Source organism: Mycteria americana, chromosome 11 (genome assembly GCF_035582795.1).
Source record: "Mycteria americana isolate JAX WOST 10 ecotype Jacksonville Zoo and Gardens chromosome 11, USCA_MyAme_1.0, whole genome shotgun sequence".
NCBI classification, from domain to species: domain Eukaryota; kingdom Metazoa; phylum Chordata; class Aves; order Ciconiiformes; family Ciconiidae; genus Mycteria; species Mycteria americana.
Genome location: NC_134375.1, coordinates 8,008,558 through 8,035,065, shown reverse-complemented (window position 1 = coordinate 8,035,065; position 26,508 = coordinate 8,008,558). Strand labels below are relative to the sequence as shown.

General features: G+C 38.4%; 1 protein-coding gene across 10 annotated transcripts in view; it reads right to left on the bottom strand.

Annotated features, from left to right (window-relative positions):
* Positions 1-26,508, bottom strand: part of PBRM1 (polybromo 1) — a 64,171-nt gene that overhangs the window by 1,444 nt on the left and 36,219 nt on the right. For 5 of the 10 annotated variants that reach the window (XM_075514211.1, XM_075514214.1, XM_075514212.1 and 2 more), the window contains exons 17-29: positions 25,402-26,044; positions 24,321-24,532; positions 22,968-23,153; positions 21,022-21,179; positions 19,822-20,088; positions 18,285-18,430; positions 17,816-17,973; positions 16,936-17,119; positions 15,482-15,692; positions 11,230-11,431; positions 7,207-7,365; positions 3,217-3,372; positions 723-793 (exon numbers count right to left, since the gene is read on the bottom strand). In XM_075514211.1, coding sequence (XP_075370326.1) covers positions 723-793; positions 3,217-3,372; positions 7,207-7,365; positions 11,230-11,431; positions 15,482-15,692; positions 16,936-17,119; positions 17,816-17,973; positions 18,285-18,430; positions 19,822-20,088; positions 21,022-21,179; positions 22,968-23,153; positions 24,321-24,532; positions 25,402-26,044 — 2,753 coding nt within the window. The remainder of the gene's footprint in view (positions 1-722; positions 794-3,216; positions 3,373-7,206; positions 7,366-11,229; positions 11,432-15,481; positions 15,693-16,935; positions 17,120-17,815; positions 17,974-18,284; positions 18,431-19,821; positions 20,089-21,021; positions 21,180-22,967; positions 23,154-24,320; positions 24,533-25,401; positions 26,045-26,508) is intronic. The other 5 variants (XM_075514217.1, XM_075514218.1, XM_075514219.1 and 2 more) reach the window with 3 other exon arrangements.

Below are 26,508 nucleotides of genomic sequence, written 5' to 3'. Positions count from 1 at the left end.
GTCACAGAAGAATTCCCGCCACTGTGATTAAGTAGCAGTACTGAGAACTCTTAGCACAGATATCCTGTGGTCTGGAATAACTCAATGTCATGACATACACACTTTACTACTTTCTCGCTCAGCTTCTGGTTTTCTTTACACCCTCTAGCCAAAATCACATTTCTCTTTATGATGCAAAAATGTAGTCAATAATTTGGAAATGTGCTGAACATTTCACCTGTATTAATCACTGAGAAGGAACATCTGATCATCACTGTCATCCAAACTCACAAATTCTGAACTGCCGATGAACATCTGCTTCATCAGTTTGTGAAATACACGAGCAAACAAAACAGTTTTTACCCACTCATCAATGGCTGAGAAAGTGGACAGCATCCTCTCTGCATCACCAAAGCATGCAAAACCTAAATTATCAGCAGGTTAACAGTGTGTTGAAATGACTTAGTTTAGCAGAAGGAAAAAAAACCAAAACACTGTCTTGCTTATACTGCAGAAGTTATCCCACTGGGGAGAACCTAATTAGTCTAATAACAATTCAACCAACAAATACAGACATACACTCCGAGTGTAAGATATTAACTGGTTCTAAATACATCAGTGTACACTTGGTTTATGTTCTCCCTGGGAAAGGCTATGTGCATCCCTACATGCCTTAACTAAGATGTTGTTAAAATGCTAATTCATAGCCTTAGAGCCTCATAAATAATGCAAAAATGACTCACCTGCTGTCCAAAAGGACTTGCTCCAGGTGCTGGAGTGCCTACCATGGGGGACACATTTTGGCCTATAACACCTATATTCCAAAATATAAAACAATTAGTCTTATTTCAGAGCAGTGGCAAATACCTCTTTGGTCTTCTATAGTAAAAATTTATACTTTGATATCATTGCTCACAGTTATTTTAAGCAGATGTACGACATTGAAATATCCCCCTTTCCCCCAATAAAAAAAACACTTTAGAAGTTTCTGAATGGGGGGGGAAAAAAAAAAAGCCAACATGACAACTACCAAACATTGATATGTGGCCTGTTGAATTAATTTAATTAAAGAAATACAAAGTGAATTAATTTTTGGTTTTCAGGTTTTTTTCACGTTACTTAGTGACTGCCTGACTAAATCTTTTCATTTATAATATACACCTTTGGCTTGACAGGATCTTCCTGGAATCCTTTAAGAAAGGAAATGCTGATTTGCTTTAGCAACATTTAACATTTCCTTGTGTTCAGTTTTATGCAATACATTCGCAGCAGGAGGAAATCCAAGCCAGTGCACAAATTCTGTTAGATCTCACTAATATAAAACTCAACTTGCAGGTTAACCTTAAATAGTCTTATATATGAGACTGACGAACATTTGAAACAGGTTTCAAAAAAATAAAACCTGTTAGTTTTTCTCAAACATATTGAGGCTTTTCCCTATTGCAAAGAGTGCAGCAGGTAACACCCATGTCAGTCTTACATACAAAAATCTACAAATTTAAATGAGAATCATGCAGTGCCTATATTTTACATACAGATGCTTTGGTTCGAAAAAATGAAAGTTATGCCTGCTGCTGCTTTTCTTTCTGTTTATGCCACTTCTCACATTCATTCATTGGAAAAGCTGCAAACTAACTAATGCTCTTCCTGAGGGTTTAGTTTGCATGCAGATTTCTGTATCAGTGATCAAAAGATGTGCCACTGCATTTTGCACTCTAAAGCATATTTTGAATGCATTTTCCATTTGATGACAGCCCCCATTTTAAATGCATCTGTACTAACAGCAAGCCAGGAGTTAGGAAAAACATTGATAATACAAGTTGTGGAATATGGCACGGATTTTTTTTTGCACAAAGTGAAGACGTCTGGAGAAGGGCACCCTCACCTTTCCAGCACCAGAGCATGGTTTCACCCTTAGGACAGCCAGCCCCCATTTAGCACCACTTCAGGTGTGGTCCTCCATTCCCAGGCATAATTTTTTCCATAATCCATATCCTCGCAGTTTTAAACACCATACACACAGCCCACTTCCCCAGTAGGAAAAACTCTTCAAAGAAATGCATTGTCCTGGATTCACCTCCAAAACATTTCTCTGTTGCTGATGTGTACTAAATGTCACTGCCTTGGTAAGTTGGAGACAGGCTCACAGACACACAGCTGTTTTCCTACTCCCTCTACGTGACATTATGGTGAATCTTACACACCAGCAAAGCTGCAAGCTGCACACCTAGTACTAATGGATTTTTTTTAAAAAAACAAGCAAACAAACAAACAAAACCCCCCGAAACAATTTACATACAGATAAAAGTCTTAACAGAGCTTCTGATAAACACCGTTGCAAGTGGGGTAGGGGGAGGCAAATGAGACCACTTTTGTCCACAGCTTGTTTAACTGCTGAACATATGGGATATACATCTTTTAAATAGGTACATGAGTTATCAGAGGTAAAAACTGAATGAATCAGCAGAAAACAGGATCAGAGGACAGATGAACTTTTCTCCCCATAATGGGCACGTTAATGGCGTTAACACTGGAAAAATGTATATGTTTCATTCAGCCTCACTTTTGATCAAACGTGTGGCAAAAAAAATAGCAAATGTGTAGTAGATATGCTCTCAAAAATCAATTCAAAGTTTGGCCACAATAGTATACCGAGTTCACCTTGTCCCCAAATTTTTCCAGTTACTGTTCTATCAACAAGGTTTAATCCGAACACTGTTTTATGGTAACATGTGTCAGTACCCCAACAGGCAAGGTATCTTACATGACCAGGTTCATTTAAGTGCAGCCTGACTACTGATTAACATACTGAAAAAGAGTTCAGTAAGGAATGAGAGCAGTAAATTTCATTTATAAGCCCACTTTAAATAAGAAAAGGAGAAGTGGAAGGATGCTGTTGAAATGACGTAAGGATGGGCTGATGTCAGCTTTTCAGACCTCTGATAAACTCAAGCAGAATTGTCAGTTTTTTTGGCCAGAGCAAAACTACTGCTGGAGCAGCATCATGTTTCTCCAGTAACCTTTCCCTGCTGGTATACTGGACATGCTGTTGTGTCAATGTTTTGCATCTACTTCATATATTCAGCAGTGCATTGTGTGTGCTGCAGCTAAACAAACCTGCAATGTTCAGAAACAAAAGCTATGACCGAAACAAGCTGCAGATAATTTCTGTAACAACTGGTTAAACGGCAAGTACATGAAAATGAAATACGGAGCGAATGAGGATGACATTCTTACCGGGTGGTGGGATGCCTGGGATGCCTGGCATACCTGGCGGAAGTTGGTGGGGTGGGGGCACCCCTGGGTGAAGTGGCTGCATGCTGCCCATGCTAACAATGCCATCAACTGGGCCCTGCAAAGGTGGCAGCACCGGTGGATAGCCACTTATCATGCCTTGAAGGACACAACAAATTTCAAACATGCATCAATAACATGCAATATGATCTACACAGTAAGACATGCACTATCCACAAAATAAAAAAATAAAAAAAATAAAAAATAAAAAAATAAGAAAGCACCTTTAGTACAGCAAGAGGATACTACAATTAGTATCTTGCAAAAATGAATAAAAAAAAGTTATAAATATGAAACACTATACTTTTGATGAATTAGTATTTAGTGTATTTGTATGTTTCTCATGGGGCAATAAATGCTGAATATTCATATATGTTAACACAAGGAATAAATTCAGCCACAATTAAATGTTACTAACGCAAGCAATTTTAAGACAGCTTAAAGCTCTGCCATCTGCATACAGATTACGAACACAACACTAACTACACAAGCTCCACATACAGCCCTGCTTTGTGGGCTACCTCGGAGACCAAACTCAACTGGAACAAAAATAAAAACCTATATATTTTTCTGCAGTGCATATGCAAAATTAACACACAAAAGCCCTACAACATTTGCATACTTAAAACTAACGGCAGTGACAGGGGTGATTTTTATTAAACCATCTCCAGTATAAACTATGGAAGTAACTCGAATTTTAAACCTGACAGCACTGGATGTGCTGGGCTGCAGTGACTTACACTCACGACACTAGACTGAAGTAAAGGGACTTACAAGGAGCACCTGCAGTCCCTCCCAGAATTTCACTGACAATGTTTTCAAGGTGCCTTTATAGGAAAATCAGTGCTACAATGAAGACAGTATTGTGCTGCTGCTCACAACTTTAGTCTTCTGCACGTGAGGGAAGAAAATTTAGAGCTTATTCTGGTTTCGGCTCAGGTTTGTTGCTATCCATGAGGTGAACCTACACAATATAACTGCACTGTGTTTATTAGGTCCTGGAATGTAACTTGCTTGACCCTCGCCTATTTTCTAGGCTTTTTAATTTAAATGGATGCGTTGTCAGGTAACCAAGGAAAGGCATTGGAAAGGCAATGAAAAGATGACAGAGGACAGAAGCAGGTCTAGAGAGATGAGGTAAGTTTAGAAATGTAAAATTGCTTGGGTTTCTATAGTTCCAAGAAACCACCTACTGAGTCTTTGCCACACTCCCAGTAACTCATAAAAGAAACTTTCAGAACAGGGATTTCTGGAATAAGACTGAAAACAAAGCTGTCATGAGCTCACGATCGAAACAGATTGAGCAGCTCCAAAATACAAGCTAAATTTGTCACTTCCTCAGGAAGAGTTACAAAGGTGAGAAACCTGAAATTGCAAAAGCTTTACATGGAACAAACAACGAGAAAATAAAGAACTGATCTCCCTCAAGCCTTCATTTCCCACAGGACACCTAGATTGACACTTATTTAATAGGTCTTAGGTACCTATTTCAAATATCTGGAAGCTCATCTGTACCTCTTTATTAACATAGTGAAGTCCATATTTGTAATGGAAAAAGTAAAGGAAGAAAAACAACAAAAGCATCTCTAGAATAAAGGGCTTTCACTGTAGCTACTGCTTGGTACTTCCAGTGCACCCCGAGCTGCAGTCACATCTTCAATGCATTTACATACACTTCTGAAGCTTTAAAACAAACAAAACAAAATAAACCCAAAACCTCCAATGAAACAAACCCGTATTTATCAACCATGAAAGCTCATTTCTACATTTCCAAATAAAATACTCACAACAACTGGCTGGATTGATAAAGTTGTCATCAAATCTCCACGAGAAATCAGTTCTTGTAGCTCATCACAAGGTTATAAGAGCAGCCGCTTTCATACCCCATGTATGAGTTACCACTTTGATTTTAAACTAGTAAACATGGGCAAACTATTTCCAGCTCCTGCAGCTGTGATTTATGATGCCTTTCAAATTACTTGTTCTCCCATTGTTTACTGTAACAATGTAAGATGAAATAAACTTTTGTAATGCCTAAATTTACAAGAAACTAGAGCACTGCGCACTAAGAGAAATGTATCTCAGAAGGTATCCAGATTTCTTGGACCCGTGGGCCATAAAGAAGTTCTCTGAACTTCTGCGATGGAGAAGTTCTCTGAACTAGAGAAAAGCAATCAAATGATGGAGGAGGATGTGAAAGAGGTCTCAACAGAGTAAGATACTTCTAAGTAAGACTTGTGGAAACTAAAAGATGAAAGACTGTGTTTTTCAAATGGGCCACAGAAATAGGAAGAGTTTAAAAAGATCCACTTGATCATCCACTTTAAGGAAGTGTTTCACAATGCCAAAGTGAAGAGACGTGAATGTCTAACCGCTTGAATAAGATAATGGTCTTAAATACGGATTTGCTTTTGAGAAGGCTGCTGCAGGAAGTTAGCACGTGTAGTTTGCAGAATGCACATTTTTGGAAAAGTTTTAAGAAAGTGTTAGTAATAAGTATTACTGCCCATCAACACCTACCTCCAAAAAACTGGAAAAGTGACTCAATGCCAAAAAAACAAGAACCAAACCAAGAAAACACAACCACAAGAGGATGACGCTTCTACACATTCTAGATTGAAGTAGGTTACTCACAAAAAAAGATCAGCACTGGAGAACTCCCTTTTTTTTCTCCTTTATATATGCACAGACACGTGTACACACACACACAAACACACACCAACTGCAAACAGTTCAGAGGAAAATTACCGAGAACAAAGTGGAAAAAAAAAAAAAAAAAAAAAAAAGAAAAATGCAACTCAGCGTAAACAAATGCTTTGTAATCTGGAGACCATGAACCAAATAAAGAATGTGCCTTCAGTTTAAACATCCATGCAGCCTATTTACTGAAAGGGATTTAGAGACCGTGATGAAAAACGCTTCAGGCTGTCAGCTCTAAATATGGCCACAGCCTGGGAGACGGGAAAGAAAAAGAAAAATGACAAAAGAATAAATGGAATAATTGGAATGCCTTAAGGGAAAGTTAAAAAAACCCCCAAAACTCAAAACAAAAAACCTCCAAATACTAATTTTTACCTACCTGGCACTATTTTGACCTTGACTGAAGTAATCTAATTATTTTAATTCCCCCATTAGAAATAGGGGAAGGAAAACCACCTATCAGGTCGTACCTAATTCATTTTCTCATTGATGTATGGCCGATTCCCATACAAGAATCTCCAGTGGACTACATTGTCTTCAGATCTGATCCTGAAAATACTTACTCCAAGCATACTCCCCATGAACTCAAGTCAGATTACGACTGGTAACGAGCACAACACCCAGCAACAGGGACCTTATGGAAGAGTTCTCCAAACTCAGTTCTATTCTGAAATTTACCTGATAAAACCAGCAATGTTGGCATTTCATATTTGTTCCTGCAATGGCTCTAGATCCTAGTCTGCTCTGCTTACCAGTGTCTAATCAGCAATTCTGTAAAGCTTTTGCTTGGATTTAAAATCTGGTTTGGATTCTGTTTGCCTCTCACCTTCCTGACAATAAAAAAAAATAAATAATTTGCCTCCTACTTTACCACTTCCACTGATGCTGCATACACTAGAAGAGTACTTAGCTCACTCCCCTTCTGCTGTAGCAGGGCTGAACATGAACTCTGCAAAGTAGAGTGAATAAACACGACTGCACACAAACAGAACAGGACTACTGCACAAGGAGGACCCTTTTTGCCTGCATTTTCAACAGGCTACTCACTACTGGAGCAAGTAACGTGGGACTATCAGGCTACTGCTGTGGTTACGTATACTCATTATGAGGAAAGACTGAAGAGGTTGAGCTTTTTCTTCCGTAAGAACAAAGTGACCCAAGAGAGTGTTCAGAGTTATGAAGGGGGTTGATATAGTGGATGAGGAAAAAATGGTCATAGCTCCTACGTTTTACCTGCAACGGGTGTCAACTGCTGATTGAGCATTCCCATTGGTGTTGGTGGCGGCACCACCCCCATAAGAGCCCCGACAGGAGTGCCTGCCCGGGGGGAGGAATTCTGCTGCTGTGCTGCTCGCTCTCTCTCCTGCTGCTCAGCAACTTTAGCTGCCCGCTCTGTAAAAGTATTTTAGATTTTCAGTTCTGTTTTGTAACCCAGAATTTCAAAATATTATCTGTTCATTAAAAAGGACTAGTCAAACACTGGCATAGTTTAGTCAAATATAAAGTAGAACAGATGAATCTTTTTATACAGCATATGATTTGATTTCATGTGGCTGCACCTAAGACTTTTAGAGAACCTTTCATGAAAAATATTCCACAAAGTTTTATCTTTTTCTAAAAAAAAAAATAAATAAAAAAAATAATAAAATAAAAATTTAAAAAGTCAAAGAACAAATTTGATAATAACACCAGTGTTACCAACATGAAGCAGCAGCCCAGCACTAGGCTCAGTCCGCACTAGGAAAATATGGCAAAACATTCCCTCTTTTGACACCACTGGCTCAGCTAAACCAGTTGCAGTGAAGGCCAGCAGCTCTCACGTAGATCCGCTACCAGCTGCTGCGGGAATTTTAAGCACCAGGTCTACCAGACGTGCCCTACAGTAAGATGTAAATAGCAGATAGCAGTGCCAGCCGGTGGCCCATTCATTCTTGGGCTCCCCATATATTTTACTACTGGTGCAGCTGAAAAGTAGTGGCAAAGTCGGGAAGCATTTGCAAAGTTTCCCTAGTGTAGATAGATCCTTAGTATTTGGAACATAACAAGCAGCAGTTTGATGAACCAAAAATATTTTTCTCTGCCTCTTTCTGTTGTTTTCCCCATTTGGTCCCCTTTGAGCTATTATTTCTTTTTTTTTTCTTTTTTCTTTTTCTTTTTTTTTTTTTTTTTTCTGAAGATGTCTAACTCACATTGTGCTGCTCACTGGAGGTCATGTGTGTCCTTTGTACGATGAATCTGGTCATTATCTCAATCAAGTTTCTCACTGTGACTGCAAGAACAAAAGATCTACTGCAGGGGAATCTGACCAGAGGACAATTTTATACTAAGGGAAGGGCAAAGGGTCATTGGAAGAAGAAAGAAAAAAAATAAAACCCAAGCCAACAAAAAAAAGGAGATACACTGAATGCCCACCCAAGGTGCTTTGGGGGCATGCAAGCTGCCGATTTGTTTACTCTGAACGTTGTATCTGACTGACGCAATGAGGAACAACAAAGAATAAATGAATGCAGCATACATCTCCAGCAAATTTTAGTAACAGTGAATGCCGGGCTAGAAGTTCTCTTGCAGCTGGTTAAAGATGAAAACTGCCACTAAAACAGCAATCAAGGTCCTCTGTCAAACAAAGGCTAAGAAGAAGTTCATCAAGGAGATTAAGTTATGCATCCTGCCAATGTTACTCATTTTCTCTAGTATACGACTTCAAATGTCTATCACGCGTTTGTCTCTTGTAGAACCTGTTCGTGCAGCTTCTAGCACTACTTCCGTACACTGAAAGACCAGTTTCATTTCCAAAGGCATTTCCTTCCTTCTTTTCACTTCTGTCATTTCAGGAAGTGATGACGACGCACAGAAACTCCTGAATTTACTACAGGCAACTCAAATGTGATTGAACACAAAATACACAAGACATTTAAAGGTAGATCCTGAAGTAGAAAAATGAGATAATCCTCGTCAGAGCAGAGCAAGCATTTGGGAAAAAGATGAAGCAGCTGTTCTGACTCTCACCTACTTTTGGCCAGCTAAAAAAATATGGTCAGACAAAAGCAAAAGTTCTTGAGACACTCTGATGAATGAGAAATTACTGTTAAGCGTTCAGCTTTATCGGACTTCGGAGTGCTGAGCTTTGAAGAAGGACCTGACGTAGGACAGTACTTGAGTTTTACCTAGTCTCTATCCATGCCGTGACTGCTATGGAACTAACAGATGAAACAACACTGCCAAAAGGGAACTGCAACAGGCGTCTAAAAGTTCAGCCTTGAGCATTCACCTTAATACTCAATAATAAACCCAAATCGTTTAGGCCAGGACTTGAGATCATTCAAACAACATTTCCAACACATCTCAAGAGAGAGGAAAGAGACCTTCTGCTTTGAACAGAGCTTTTCCTTAAAACAGGCCTTCACCTCAATCCCGTGCATTATTTTATTTTATTTTGAGGAGTTTTCACAGTGCAGTTAGCCACGCAGGCATTTCCAACACAGCCTATTCTTTGCTCAACTATTACTAAAAAAACAACTATTACCCTGCACATATACCAAATGAAATTTTCAGTGGGTTAAAATGGATCTAAAATACAAACTGCTTTTCACCAGAACACGGAAAGGCACCTTTTCACTGAGGTGTCAAACCATGCCTGTTCCCTGCTCCCTGGTGCACGTCCACATTAGAGAGCGCGTGAATTTTGACTCGTCACAGTGGAAGGAGAGGAGCTTCTCTCCTTTCACACATGGTAAACAAACACAGTTCGGATGCTTTGTAACCCCATCCCAACCCCTCAAAAACAAATAAAAGTAAGTCTAGTTCTGGGCAGACACCAAGCTAGAGAAACTGCAGCCCAAAACACAAAAGCTTTGGAAAATTCAGTGAGAAAGAGGATTAAAATGGAAGCACTTAGGCAATCATTAACACAGTGGAGAGACACTGTTGCTACCAGTACGTTACAGCTATGCCTTCCTGCAGAAGTGCAAGATGTCAAGCTGCTCTAAGCTAGAAAGCGATGATGTGCTAGCCATCCTACTGCTTAAGAAGTAGGCTGTAAGGAGGGGCCTGTCAATAAAAAGATACCACGCGCACCTAGAAGGGTGTAAAAGGAAACTACAACAGGGAAAAAGTAAGGCCATCGTACTTTCACAAAGAAAGAGCATTACCGTTTCACTTCACAGCATTTGCAAAGACAACTTGCACATAGCCGAGTGGTGCTATATTACTCTGCAGAATTGCAAAGCAGTACTACTGCACATTTGGAAAGGACTGAGACAGCTAAGGGTGGAAAGTGATAGCATGCAAATTTCTAGTTTGAAGATCAAAGCTGCCTTTAAGTTATGAGTATGCAGAAAACCTATCAAATTTCATTTTTGAAAAAGCAAAGTTGTAACTTAATTGGGCAGTAACTTTCTAAGGTGTTGAAACTTCCCTTCCAAAACAGCATTTTCTTCCAATAAAATTGCAACAGTTGCTTTAAAAAATGGGGTTTATATTGGAAGTGCTGACACGTTATTAACTAGAGTAATAACTATGGACGTTAAGCCAATGTATTTGGCTTGGGTAAGGGCCTGCTGTTAAGGATCAATTGTATTTTATTTTAATCAAATAAAGTTGAAATACAATGACCAATATCAGTAGGAAAGAAAGAAAGAGAAAGGTCTAAAGTATCTCATGCCTATGAAATACTCCTAGGCTTACTTCAGGATATGAAGTGTCTCAACAGAATCAATTACAACAGTTGATTAATAATGAGACTGAACCATAGGTCATATTTACAGTATCATAACAGATTCTGTATCCTTGACTTTATTCTACCAAAGCTTTTTAGGACTCTAAGTACCGTTAATCAAAGAACTTCTTCCCGCTCCGCTGTAAGCCTTCTTACCTGCTGCTACAGCTCTGAAGAGCTTCTTGTCCAAAATTCCCCCCAGTCCTCCTTTAAGGAAACTTTCACAAACCATTTTTCCAACTGACTTCCAGCCCAAGGGCTTAATGCCCCTTTACTTCTAATTTGTCCCCATTTTCTTGGTCTTTGTTCATTTGGTTACTTGTGGCAAAGACATTTAAATTATCGGTTGTGCACTACACAACTTAAACATGCTCTTTGCTCCTCTTCAGTCATCTCTCAATATGAACTTCTCTTTAAGGTACATCCAGAACACAAACATAAATATCTTCTTTTATTAAACCTGTCATCTGAGTAACAGCAATGAATGTGTTGAGAAAGAAGAAAAAAGCAGAAAAGAGTTCAGCATCTTAGTTTTTATTTACCTTCATATTCTGCTTTCTTTGTTGCTTCCAAGTTTCTCCATTCAGTTCCTACAAGCCTGCTGAGCTCTCCAAAGGAGTAGTCTGGGTGCTGAGCTTTAATCACAGCTCTCATCTCGCTGCTAAATAAGATGTACCCACTCATGTTGATCTTCCTTTTTGATCCCTCCTTCTTGGTGCTGCCCTTAACAGACTTGGGAGTGGACTGTGAGAAAAGGCAGTTATGACCACAAGTGTACAAAAGAGAAGCTTCTCGACATACAAAATTCAAAGCTGTAAGAAACAGTATTTTAAAATATTCCTGCATTTCTCTTGAACATATTTGCACAAGGACCATCCAACCTTAGGGCCCCTGAAAAGAGACTGCATCTACTGATGCATGACAAGAGCATATGCACACACTTATGAAAAGTACACAGGCAAAAAAAACCAACAACCCAAAACCAAAACCAAAGCAACAAAACAAAAAACCTACAATGTTCTAATGCTTTTCAACCCTTCCAGACATAATGCCACCTTTATAACTGAGGCTTCAAAAAATTCTCAGTAAGACAACACAGAATGCTTACTATTAGCTAAAATCATTCCACACTAACTGAGAGGACTAAGAAAGGCTGAGTAGCAAATAAGTGACTATTTGGAAGGCCAGAGAGAATAAAAGTAATTGCGTTATGTCACAGATTTCACCCATTATGCTGTTCAGAAACATTGCCAAGACAAGTTGAGTAAAACATTTTATTTGCCATTGCACACGTTGGGGAAATGCTTCCCCATTTCCTCCTGGGCCTTTGCAACCCCTACCCTCCCTGGCTCCGTCTTCCACTTTCCTCATCCCTAAATGCTCTCTCTTTTGCCTGCCAGACTTTCTTTTCTCTCTATTGTTCACTTCCCATTATATAAGTAGCCATTTCTCCCTGAAAAACCCAAAGCCCAGTTTTGCTGAACACTGTTTACCTGCACAACAGGATCACATCACATTCTATACGTTGATGGGTAACAAAAATTCTGCTCCTTTGCTTTTCCCACCATGGATGTTCCTGTTGAAAGCTCCTTGATGTTTCCAGCCATCAAAAAATTTAACCTATTCTGACAACAACTGAGATACCACAACTGGAATGCCCTTTTTGAAGGCTCCTTCCACCTATATTTGTTACAGGAGACCATAATTCACCCATATTCTGATCAATAAGGCCCACAAATGTATCATCATACCAAAACCCTCAAAAGGCCCTTCTCATATCCCGAACATTATACATTTCTCACATCTTTTCCAAATACTGTTATCTGTTTCCAAATACCTGGTCGGGAAAAAAGGAAAGAAAAATATATGCAACTGTTTTCTTCCTATCCTGAAATTCTGGCCACATTACTAACTCCTTCTACTTGCCACTTTGAGCCCCACAGTTCAACACTCTTCTCTCAGCTAAAAACAAAGCTTCAGAGATACCAAGATGCTTAAAAAGTCTTGCTCATCAATTTAAGGCATTGGATAAACTGAGGCATACTTGTATGTCATTCCAAACTTCACTGTATTAATTTTCAAATGGCAACCCACCCTTAATGTTTTCAGTATGAACCTAAAGACAACACTTGTCTTTTGGGGAGGAAGTCTTCCAGGTTTGTCTCTCAGATGCAGCAGGAAGTGAAGAGAACTCCACACAGGTTCTGGGATGACATACAGGGCACGTACAACTCATCCTGACTTCTCAGGCAAGTCCATATTGGCAGATGGAGACTTCTCAATTCAGAAACAGCAAAATCTAATGATATATTTGGCCTTTTATACATCTGCACTTAGATAGCTACAAGTTTATCAGCTGTTTTTGCCTTTATAGTGCTTGCAACAGTTTAGATAACAGTAACCTAATGTAAAAGCCTACCCATCAGTTTGGAAGGGCAAACAGGACTTTGAGAAACTATAAGAATTCCAAGTTCGGTTATTGTATTCTCTCTTCTTTTACATCTCCAATACAACCATTTTTAAATGAAGAGAATCTTTTCCATTTGAGTCAGATAACTGCACATTCAGTTTTAGATGTGTTAAGAGAAGAAATAAACCAGGATCCCCTTTTACACCTTTTCTCAGCCATATTGCTAAAGCTAAAAATGAAGTTGCACATCTTTTTCTTTTCTAGGTTCGACTTGATTCACAGCAAACTGCAGCAGGAGAGCATCATCCACCTATTTGTCAAGCCCCACAATACCACTTATTCACTTGTCTTGACTCATTTTATCCTTAGGTGTAGTAAGAGCTTCTTTGTTATCAGACGAAAAGAAGTTTAAAAGTTCTGGGGTTTAACAGTTGTTAAATAAAATTCCGTATGTTTAAGAGAACATGAAGCAAACACATGCCTTTTCCTTAGGAGCTCTGTTTAAAAAGACACTTTTCACTAGGGACATAAATAGAACAGATTATCTGAAGAAGAAAGTTTCTTTCTGTGCTATATGTTAGTTCTCTTTCCACCAGAATTAAATTGTGCTCTGAATACCAGCTCAGACACAACATGCCTTTTCTTTCCAAATCAGCAGTGTGGGGAATCTGCCAGGGCCCTTGTTTACCATCATTCACTTCTTAGCATGCATTGCTGTTGATCCTTTTCAGTTGTCTTTATTTGTTTAGGATTTTTTTTTGTTTTTTGGTTTTTTTACTTCAAGTTCTAGACTTCAGAGTTCACATCTGTCTAAGGGTATATACACACGTTGGATATATCCATTGAGCCTGACTTCTCACCTCTACAACACTGTCCCATTACAAACAATTAAAAAGAAAAATAATGCAACTATCAACCTGGCTTTTTAAAGAGATATTATATATTAGTATTTAAATAAAACTTCAAGGGAATCTGAGCATAACACAGCTATGTAGAAAGACAGAAAGCAAAGGAGATCAAAAGACAGTAAATGCTGCAGAAGGCTGTTTGAGAACATCTTTAATGTCCAATGATCCCTATTTGAACTCCTTTCGGCAGCTGCCATGCTTAACAATGGTAATATTGTGATTTATAAAAAGTTACCTTCCCCTTCATAAAGTGTTACATTAGTTGGTTAATGCTGGTAACATGCTTTGTATTTGTAATACTCTGCAAGAGTTTTCATGCTACTTATGAAATTCAGCACATTAAAACAAGAGTAGCGAGACAACCTCGCACAGGAAAATGCATTTGGTGATCTTCCCACATGGCAAAAATCACAATCAAACCAAGCTAAAGCTTTCAATTTCCTCAACTCTTTTTCATAACATCTAAAGACAGTTATTTCTATCCAGGGGTCACATCCTTTCCTCAATTACCAAAGAAGTTTTCACTTCACAGTCAAGGTAATGCAGCAGAAATCCATATTGCTGGTTACAAAAGTGTCTGAAACTCCCTCCTGTTCCCAGCAGGTCATTCCCATTGCCTCTTTAATGCTGGCATTAGCTTGGATGTGGCAATGCGATGAGAAAGATAAAGGGTTTAATGCAGTTGCAAACAAACTTTTTTGGTTAGTTTAATTTCCAGTTAAAGCAGTTCCTCACCCTGCTTCAATATTCAGTTACATAAATGCCAGGGCTTGCATAAGAAACACAGCAAGAGAGGGAAAGGGGATCAAAAGTGCCCCATTTAAGCAGCAGCAATGACTCACGCCGCATTCAAGAGGCATATAACCACACGATTCCTCTTTTACTTCCTATCCGTTTATGAGCAAATTAATACTAAAGCTTCTACGACATCCAGTTCTTCTAACTTTTTTAACAAGCTCTTATTGCCAAGTAAGAATGGTAACTTAATATTAAAAAAGTGATTTTTTTTTTCCTTTGAGGATGATGCACAGCATTTTCTAAAAATGTAGCAAAACCGTAACACCCAAAATGCTAGCTTTTTTCAAAATTTAAGGAAAAGCTTAAAAATGGGTGTTAGGTAAATTGAGAATTACAATTAAATCCTTACATCCCAACTTTATATTTAACATAAGGACCTGATATTTCTGAGCAAGTGTCATAGAAAACCTACTATAATGTTAACATACAAAAACATACCCTAGATTTTCCTCAACTGAATGATTTCCTTCAAAAATATTTTAATGGACTTAAATATTATCCCCTGCATATCATATTGGATATGCCAAAACTATTCCATGTCATTTATTCCATAGACTTGTAAACTGAATTATAAATCTCTTCTGTGTATGATAAAATGTCACTGTGTATTTGTTTATTTGGGTTGGGGAAAGAAAGCGGAATATAAAGGTTTAAAGGTTTCTCAAGGAAGATCCTTACCTGTGGTGGAGTATAAGGCATTATATCCAATTCACTAGCTAGTGGGGTCTGAAGCTGAGGCATAGAAGGCGTTTCAGTCATATCACCTTCCTCTTCTCCCATCTCCTCCATGTCCTCATCACCTCCTTCCAACTCAGCAAATTTTGCTTCTAGCTGCTGAATCTTCTTTTCCAGTAGTGGAGATGGTTCCTTCTGAGGAACTATGGGTTTTCTGAAAGGTGAAGGAGGAAGACAAAAAGCAGATGAAAATACACTCATACTTTACAGGAGACAGCATGTATTTTTGAAGAGAAAACCAACTTTTCTTCCTTTATCATTGAACAACACGGAAACAATGGTGACTCAGGATGTGCCTGCGCTCCCTTTCAGAACACTGAGCAGAAATCATTCAGTGTCTATAGAAAGTGTTTCATTTCAGTCACTTGTTTGAAGGATTTTTTAATTTTATTATTTTTTATGAGTTAGAAGGGGATTTCAATGCAGCAAATACTTCATTTCTGCAATAAAAGGCAGTTAACACCACATCTTCCTTAGATTTTACATTTAACTTAAGTTAGAACTTAGTATTTTTATTAGCATCAATGTTCACCAACTAGAAAGCTATTTGTTACCCATAATGAGGACCTAAGTATTTTAACAACATCCAAGAGAATTTACCAGTCTGATAATGTAACGACTTTTACCAAAGTCAGGAGAAGAAAAAGAAAACATCCACTGTTTAAGACCATGAAAACTGATGTTATCTGGACTTCCTTCCAAAAGTGTCATTAGTCAAAATTCATCTTCTCCTACAACTATGAGTTTTATGTATGTACTAGGTCTGGCTGGGATGGAGTTAATTTTCTGCATAGTAGCCCATATGGTGCTGTGTTTTGGATCTGTGACCACAACAGTGTTGATAACACATCCATGCTGTAGTTATTGCTGAACAGTGTTGGCAGATCGTCAAGGCCTTTTCTTTTTCCCACTCTGCCCCCCCAGCAAGTAGGCCGGGGTGGACAAGAAGCTGGGAGGGGAGACAACCAGGACAGCTGACCCAAACTGACCAAAGGGATATTCCACGCCACATGACATTGTGCTCAGCAATAAAAGCTGGGGGAAAGGAGGAGGAAGCGGGGACATATGGGGTTATGGCGTTTGTCTTTCCAAGTAACCATTACACATGCTGAGGCCCCGCTTTCCAGGAAATGGCTAAACATCTGCCTGCTAATGGAAAGTAGAGAGTTAACTCCTTGTTTTGCTTTGTTCGCATGTGCAGCTTTGCTTCACTTATTAAACTGTCTTTACCTTGGTCCAGGAATTTTTCTTCCTTTTGCCCTTCTGATTCTCTCCCCCATCCCGCTGTGGGGGAGTGAGCGAGTGGCTGGGTGAGGGCTTAGCTGCCAACCAGGCTCAGTCCACCACAATACAGAAGAGTGCTCAGGTGACCCCCACATTCCCATCACGTTTTTTACCTAAAATAGTATATTTCATCATCTACAACTTTTGCAGAGAGTGAAAACCTCTTCAGCCCTTTAAATTTCTTCATTTGTTTGTCGCTTTCATTGTAGCGGCTCTCACAAAGGAACACATCATTTTCAGAGATTTCTGTTGGTCTGCAGGAGAGGAAGTCTTTGAATGACAGAACCGCACACTTTCCTGCAGAAATGAAAGAGCTCAGTAAGAAGGCAGCCACACTTGCAGACATTTTACAAAAAGTGTGGAAACTCAAGTTTTTGCTAGTCTCATAAGTCTGGAAGATTCCCGGTATTTGGCGCAACTACGGAAAATACACCAATTGATATCCCTATTAAATAATGCCACTCACAAGAAACCTACACGAACTTAATGCAGCTTTTGGGTTTTTTTAAAGAACAAGAAAACCTGCAAAATAACAAAACCCCATGATCACTAGTCAGTTAACTATATTTAGCACAGCATCATAACTACAAAACAAAGTACATAGTCATCATCTTATGCAACAAACCAAATTTCAGCCTCCTTCTGGACCAACTTTCCAGGTAACGCATACTGGAATAATTACATTAATAAGCAAAAATAATGGAGTTTTCTGTTCTCTGGCTGCAGACAACGTTCACTTTGATATCATACGTGTAATTCAGTTATTGTAAGAAAGCTTTCTTATAGTGAAAATTCTCACTACAGGTCCCAAAGACAGGAATGTGTATTAGAAATGGACTGAAGAATCTCTCCTCCCCCATGCAATATGAAAAAAACCATACTTGGAATCAAGCCTACGCATAGCTATAAATCACTTCAGATTGTATAGGAAAAGAGAGATTGTATAGGAAAAGAGAGAGAGTGTTCATTGGATTTAAAGTTGTTAATAATTACCCAAAATGCAAGTCATTGGACAGGTCTCCTCCAGGTTACTCAAAAACACTTCCTTCTTGTAAAACATTTTAGTTGGTTCATGTTCAGTTTCTTCAGGATGTATAAAGATTGGACCAAAGAAATATGCAGCTCCATCTCGCACCCACATCTTTTCAATTCTGGAAAGAAAACCAAACCACTGACATAAAAGAAAGGCCATCCCTCCTAAATGAGACAGCTGGATGCACTAGGTTGTTCAGGAAGACTGTCAGTAAAAAAACAAGTACCGAAGAACAGCCTATTCCAGCTGTACAACTGTATCAACTTTTTATTAGGCGGCTAAATTTCTACCTGAATCTATTAAGAGCTTGTAACATTTAGCTTAATTCAGATTTTCTTCCCACCCTCTTTGATACTTTTTGCAAAAAGCCCGTCTTTTGTCCAAGTTATTTTTATAGACACAAACTACAAACAAAGAAGTTATACCTACCTTCCTACCCGAGGTCGCACTAATCCATGTGATTTTATGAAGACACAGTCCCCAACCTTAAGCCACATATCATTGTAGCAGAGCTGTTCAAAGTAATGGCAACCAGGTTCTCCATTGGACATTTCTACTGGAACATCTTCTTTGTCCTGCAGAAGAATATGCATTTAGAAACTTGTGGAAGAAAGAAAACCAAACACATAAATAAAAAGACGCCAGGTGCAAGTGAAAGACTTTGCTCTATCTTTACGTTACCAATAACAGGTAAACAGTAAACAGCTGTACATGTGAAAGTGAGGGGCCTTTAAATTTAAAAATGAAAGAGCAAAGCCAAAGATATCCTCCATGTATGTCGCAAGCTTTCCTATTTCACAAAGCTGTAATTTTGCCAGAACAGAAATTTACAGGCCCTTTTTTGTTCTACTGCTTCAAAGTTAACTGGCCAAGCCAAGCCTCGTCAGCTTATTTTGATGGTTTGTTTTAAAGCACAATAACATGCTTAAGAGGCAAGAATTGAGTAAATGGCCATGTTAACATACATAGAAATTTAATGATTCAACTCTCATATACAATAATATGAACACTCCATGTACTGCTTGTAAATTCAAACCATTTGCCCTATTTCTTATTTTTTTAGTCAAAACTCACATTGTGCCTCATTTGACCTTTTAGTCTAGGATTTCAGAAAGCCAGTGAAAACACAGGCTATCTCCCCAAGGTGTGGAAGGAAAAGACCCCACAAGTTTTCATTCTCTCAGTAGAAATAATTCCTTCTTTTGTCATGATGTGAATAAACACAACAATATCTACTAAGTGTCTGATTAAAGCTGACAATGAGTGTGCTTATTCTGTTCTAAGGTTCTGTTAGAGAACTCAGTGTAAAGTGGATTTATCTTATGACTCTTAAGTTTGTTTTTTTATGGCTCTAAATTTATTTTAGATAAATTTAATTCAATTTCATGGAATTTAATACATTTATTTAAATTTATTTCTTTTATGACTCTAAATACAATAAACCATTTTACCCAGTATGTTGGACAGAAATATTCTTAAGTATTCCAACAATAAACCACTCAGTTATCAGCCATAAATAGGTCACAAACAACAGAATATTATGTATTGCTTACTGCTGCCTAGCTACTGACTATGTTACTGAAATACTACATAATAAAGCATTTCAGCATTGCCATCAACTAAAATTAGACTTTTAGTTCTACTGATTCTTTAGGCTTAAGGCAAGCTTTAAAGCAAAGGTGTAATTTTCTTCTCTGAAGTGGTAGAAAAAAAACCCAACCCCTCCACATGATCACAAGAAAGCAGTTGTAGAATCTAGCAAATATGATTTTATTTTCTGTTTAGTCTATTTGTATTTTGTTTGTATTTATTTACAAATGTGTATAACATAATTTATAACATAATCATTGTGTTTATTTATATTTTATTGTGTCTGGATGCTGTGAAACTGAAGTCATGAGGGCTCACATTTTGTCATTCTTCATCTGTCAAACATAATCGATGTTCTGCTTGTTTTCTTACATACCTTTTCAAGATGAAGGATACTTTCTCCCACCTTACTGTCCTCCAACGTTTCAGCATGTTTCTCCTCATCTATTTTGTCTGTATTAGCAAATACAGAAGCAACACGGACCACAGGCAGGGGTACATCTCGTGGGACAAATCTTACAGAGCTTACAGGCATAGTCCACAGTTTTATCTTTTTAAAAGATTTCGTCTTCGCAGAATAACGTGACTCACAGACATAGACATCCTCATCTCTGAAGTTTTCAGGACACAATTTAAAATATTCCTGCAGATTGAAGAAAAAAAGATGAAATATTTCAGCAATATACACGGCATACCCCAGACAGACAGTGAACTCCCTCTCATGCTTCCTGGTTTTTTCTACGTTTCTATCAGAAACACTTTTAGACTAATAAAGCTTTTCTGCTGAGATCTTTTCTTCCAGTTTGACATCCAAGTTATATTAAAAATCAAAAGCTAACAACAAGAAATCCCACCCTTAGAGAAGAAGCTAAATTCAGTACGGGTTATCATGTGAGAAAAGTTAGGTTTTATTCATTTACCAAAATGGTACATTAACAAGTACAAGATCTGCAGCCCAAAACCACCATTACAAGATTTCTGAGCTTTGACTTGGAAAGAGGACATGACCACCAGGTTCGGGGAGCGGGGGGGAGGAATAAGCTCCATGCTCATTGATATGTGACTGTGATAACCATTCACATACTCAGCAGCTGTAGCACTTTTTTCGATAAAAACACACTACCTTCTAAAAACTGGCTGAGATAGGTATGTTGTAAGCAAGCCAAAAATCCTCAGCACAAGGATGATGTGGAATCAAACTTGAGACAGAGGTGAAAGACTTCATCCTCTTACCAAGCCATTCAAGCCTCCTCTCTACCAAACCTAAATCCTACATGCTTTTATGGGAACCTTTAAGAAGTTACCTGCAATTTCTCTTCTACAAGCTCTGAAAAACCAGTTAGCTAATTATCTAATAAGCATATGATTCTACAAAAAAAACAGCACCAAGAAACACCATCACTTGGATGAACTACATATGTCATGAAGCAAATGAAGAATACAAACAGTACACAGGAGCAAGTCCTATTTTATTTAAGTATTAGCAGAATGTCTCTGTTAGAATACCCACACTTCTTCAAGAAAACAGCAGAGAACATATGATTTGCTTAACAAATTAGTCTGAATAGTCTCTCACCTTAACAAACATGACCACACATTTGCCTAAAATTTTGCTAACAGGAACTTTATTGTAATAGTCACTTTTAAAAACTTCTTTCTCCAAGAATTTTCGTGTTGCAAGATGAAACGTTTCATTTGGTCGATAAAACCAACAGCCGTAGAGCCACTTCTCTCCTTAAAAAACCAAACAAACAAAACAAAAAAAACCACCACCAAAAAAGAGAAAGGAGAAAGAAAAAGATGTAAAATGGTATATTCTCTACCGCATGAGCAAGAAAAAACAACTATAGATTGATTGATTAATCAAATAGCCATGTAGTCACTTATACTGAGAGTAAACTGTTTTAAAACAGGACAAGATTCCTTAACTGTTTCAGGTAAGGAAAACCAGGTGGCTTAAAAAGCCTGCAAATTGCTTTTTCCCCAGTAAAACCTGACTCAGCAAAATAAAGAAGGAATCAGTTCTGTTGAGTCAGATGACTTCAGGAAACAGTCTGCAACTTCTTTATAAATCTTGACTTTCAGGCCTTGAAATGACTTCAAAGTCTACACAACAATCACATGATTATTTGAAGAACCTTGGACAACCGCTTTCAAATTTTTTTAAGAACTATTTCTTCCATGTTATGCTGTGACAAATTCAAATTGTTAAGAATTATTTATAAAGAAGTTACAAATATGTACTATTTTTCTAAATCAAAGAAAATCTATAATCTGTAGACTGAACCAGAATAAAAAGTGCTATTCACTTTCTCCATCACAGACAAATGAACATAAGAAACGTTCAACGGGCCAATGGTCCATCTACCCAAATACGCTGCATCCAACTGAGTGAACAGAACAGGCTACCAGGAGAATGCATTTGATCTTGGCCACTCTCCGTAACTCATTCCACTCCTTCTACAGTCATTGCATTAGGGGTGTTAGAGAGTTATTCTCTTTATCTGGCTATTATTTGCTGGTTATTCCCTTTATTATTTTGTTTAGAGCTGTTGTACATGGACTTGTCTCACCCATTTTTGAACCTGCTGACATAATCTGCTTCCACAAGGTCCTGGGGAAGCCAGGAGGGTCACTACCCACTGTATTAAAAAGACAAACACTTTCACATGTTTTAATCTGATTTATTAGTGTCAATGAGTGCCCTCTAACTCTAGTACTGTTGGATTTGTTGAATAGTATTTCTGCATTCACCTTATCTACCTACTTTATGATTTTGTAAACCTTAATTATATCCTGCTTTACATTTCTCCTCTCCAAATTTGAGAGTCACAGTCTTTTTAATCTGTCCTTGTAACACACCCGTTCCACACCTTTAAAACAAAAGTGCGACCAAAATGGTTAACTCCACTATACCCCACTGTAGTTCTCAGCAGCTATAGTTTCCAGGATTGCTGAGTGCACCATGCTTATCTGATACTCTTGCCATATCTCTAGCCTTCCTTACACTTAAGAGAAGTACCTGCTGCAAACAGAAGGCATCACTGATGAGAAAAAACAAAATAGTCCTTGTTATGGCTTGATTTGTCCTAGGAAATGCAAGACTCAGCTCAATTCTGAAATTTAACAGAGGCACATTCTGAAACTGAGGTTCTGTGGAACATTTGCAGTTAAATGTGCCCAACTGATTCAGATTTCTCAGCACAGAAAAACCCCATGTGTTCTTCTGCACCTAAGTTACAAGGAGCCTATCCCAATTAGAAGAGCCTATTCTCTGGGATGCTTACAATTTGAGGGTAGGTAGAGATGAACAACAAAAAAGCATGTGCTGATCCAAGAACTTTATATGTGTAGTATTCTTTGGAACAAAGGAACTCAGAAACAAGAAAAATACTCACCAGTCCACACAAACTTCTGCAAATAAAATAAATAACATCTGCACAGAAAAAGCTCAAATTGAAAGTTTTAAATAGTGATAAGGAGTTTCACCATATTGTTTTCCTATAGCAAAGACATCCTTACCAGCTGAATCTTCCCACAGCCTCTCAATACAGACTATGTGAGGTTGCAAGTTGGCTTCAGCAGGCTCCACATACACATAATCTCCTACATGGTACATGCTGTTCTTAAAGCTGCAATCCTGGCTGTAGGTCCGATGCAAGCTTGACAGCCCAGCTGATCCAGAAGAATCTTCACTCTTTTCAGCTTCTTATTTCAAGTAAGGAAAAACAGATGTTAGTAATGCCACATTTCTACGTTAGCCAAGATTGCTGATATGAATACCCTCACACTTTGCTGAGTGTGGAAGTGCCACAAGATACCTGATGCATCCCTCTGTCACTGACTTCCAGCGTGAAGGAGGGGTTTAAGCGTGTTTTGTGCTGCTAGCCTTTCTGCTAGCCTTTCTGCTGCTGAAGGTTGGGTTTCCCTTCTTCAGTTGAATTTTACTGAGCCCTCCTCCCCGTGAGTGAAGAGGAACTCAATGACAGCACTGAGCTCAGAAGCCTTCAGAAAGGCATGTTTTGCTTTCTTTGGGATTTTTAGCTCTCAAAGGAAGACAGAAAAAGGGCATCACAGCTGTTGTCCCCTTATAATACTGAGCCTGGCTGGAGCAACCAGACTTTACTGATGCTGACATTAGTGCTATGTGGGAAGATGAACCATGTTAGAGAGACAATTCAAAGACAGAGAGCTAACAGCTCTGCTCCCATCTGTGGAAAGGAGCAATTAGAAAGCTTTATTCATTCCCCTAGACATGCTCCACAACGATTATATGGACAGTAACAGCCAGGAACTGTGAAACACAAAGGACCTTCACAGCAGGTTTCTTGCCCTACGAAATAGTGCAAGCCCATTCCTCTTCACACTCACAGTAGCCAAGTAAGAAATGCAAAAGGCTTACTTAAATACTGTTTCTTCAGCAGTGTTAAAAGCATCATCATAGACAACACCATCAGCACATCAAGAAACCAGTATTTGTCAAAAAGGAAACAACTAAAAGGTCAGTTGGAGCAGTCATTGCTAAGTTTATTATCAGCAGAAAGCTATAGCAAAAAACTATTGTTTTCTTTTATAATATCCTTGAAATACCACTACTGGTACCCCAATGTATTGTGATTAAAGAGTTTACATACGGTTAGTATCTACCTACATCTCTTTCTTAAAGCCGTCTGGCATGGCTGATAAGAATCAAAATAAAATAAATATCTCATAACTTTAAAATACAAGACCAAGGTGGTCTTCCACCAAGGTGGACAACCAGACTATTAAGGTCCTTTCAGTAGGCAAAGCTGCAGCAACAACAGAGCATACATCATATGCATAGGTACATTTTTCAATTAATACATTTAAAATTAATGAAAAGGAAGTAGCTACCTCTCTTCTCCTCCTCTCTTTTGAGCTTATCCTCCTCTATTTCTTTGGGCAGCTTTTCCTTCTTTTCCTTTTCTACATCGTTGTGAAGATGCTTGGTGGTATAGCTGAGAGCGGGTGACAGAAGAATCTCTCCATTCTTACAAAGTTCATCTCGAATTTTAATAAAGAACTGCTGAAGTTCAACCGCATCCTCATAAATCTCCGAATCAGTCCTGTACAAAAATACATACAAACAGGGCAGAAACATAGTTTGTGCAGAGTCAAACACGATCCTAAACACATACCCATCAATCGCCACACATAGTGATAAAACTACAGCTTCGCTCTACCAATAGATTTCTGTGCTTACTCATAACAAGCAGCAGCAGACACTGGCAAGTCATGCTCCACCTGCTACTCTGCTGTCAGTTTGTATCATAGTTTACCTAAAACAGTATTTTTGCATACACCAGTCCTGAAACACCAGAAAAATCAAAGGCAAGTGGTTGCAACCAAAACTACTTGCCACTGGACCTCTACAATCTCTTAACTTCTGAAAACTTAAGTAATAACATGATTATTAACAAAACTGACTTATTTTAATTACCCATACTCCTGTTAGTAGATGTTTTAATATCATTTTTTATCTCTTCTCCTTCAGAGTCAAGATCTCACCTGCACATCCCCAATTCAAGTAGAACACTGCAACAAGTTGCAAGTGTTCATAGTTTTCACACAATATTACCATAATTCACACAACTGGGATTGCTCCAAAAGAGTAATCCACTAGTCAAGCAGTTAGCAAACAGCTCCTCTTAATTTTTTCAATTTGAAAGTTAGCACAAACCTGGTTTTCATGAGGTGTGCCTCTGGAAGATTAATATCAAAATTATCTCATGGCAGAAGCCTAACTTTTTCCTTCTTTTTAAATGAAAGCATACATTCCACTGAAGACCTGATAGAGTTTTTAAGATTTAGTTTTCTAAACACCCATATTAAGGAAAGCAAACACCTTAAAAAAACTTCAGCCTTTGTCTGACGTTAACGTGCAAAACTCATGTGATAAGACAAAGGAATATCTGAAAAATATGGCTTCGCTCACCTGTTCATTCTCCTTGCCCTCTCCAGTACCTCAAACATATTCTCCTGGAACAAGTCCAGTCTTCTATAGCGATTATTTTCAACATTTTTTCGGATAATATCAAAAGTCAGAGGAGGTTTGTTTGGGAAGTTGGGATCAACAGCAGGAATCTCAGCTAAGGAGTCGCTGTAGCATCTGCCCTCATCATCCTGGTGGCTCATAACAGATACAAAAAGGTTATGGATAAGTTCCTGAATTAGCAAAGTGACATTGGGCACGTGAGAATCCTCATCTCCTTCTATTTCTCTCCGAGTTTCAAGCAAAACTTTATGCAGGACCAGAGCATCTTTATAAATCAAAGATTCTGGCTCGTTATATGTGCAAGCGTTATTGAACATCATTACAAAGTCCTCTACCATGGAATCAATATCCTGGTATTTATTTGCCATCATATGACTTCTGATCTTTTCCATGTCAACGGGCTTTTTGATGGTTACGTAATAGTCAGGAAGTTCAGACCGAGATGGCAGCCTCAAGAAGATGGCGCTCAGTCGCCTGCCTCGTTTATCCGTGTAATTCTTAACTGCTTCATACACCTCATTCAATTTCTGTTGCATTGGAGTCATGTATTTCGATTTTTTAGGAGAAATGCCACTTTTTCTACCTAAGCAGACAAAAGGGGGGGGGAGAAAAAAAGAAAAAAATCATTACAAAAACAGAGCTGCACACTTCTTTGTCCATCTCCTTTCCATTGAAGAATTGCTTATTGAAGAACCACTTTATGGTATGAGCAGAAGACTCACAACATGGAGCCCACTCCAAGTTGCAGCTTCCTTTATTTTTCAGAATTGTATGAATTTTTTTTTTTTAGATGTTATTTTTGGCAAACACAGAACCCTATGGGGTCCAGCTGGTGAAGGTCTCTTCAGACTTAAGCCTGGAAAACATCTTTTCCTACCTAATGTTATTAATAACTACTCCAAATTCAATTTGGTCTTACTAGCTCTACATGAATTTCTCTCTACAGCCGTTAAAAATCCAGTCATGACAGGGTTTTTGCTACCACTAAAATTAAGCATTCTAAATATTATCAGATTCCTTTACGACAAGTTTATGCCAAATTAGAGG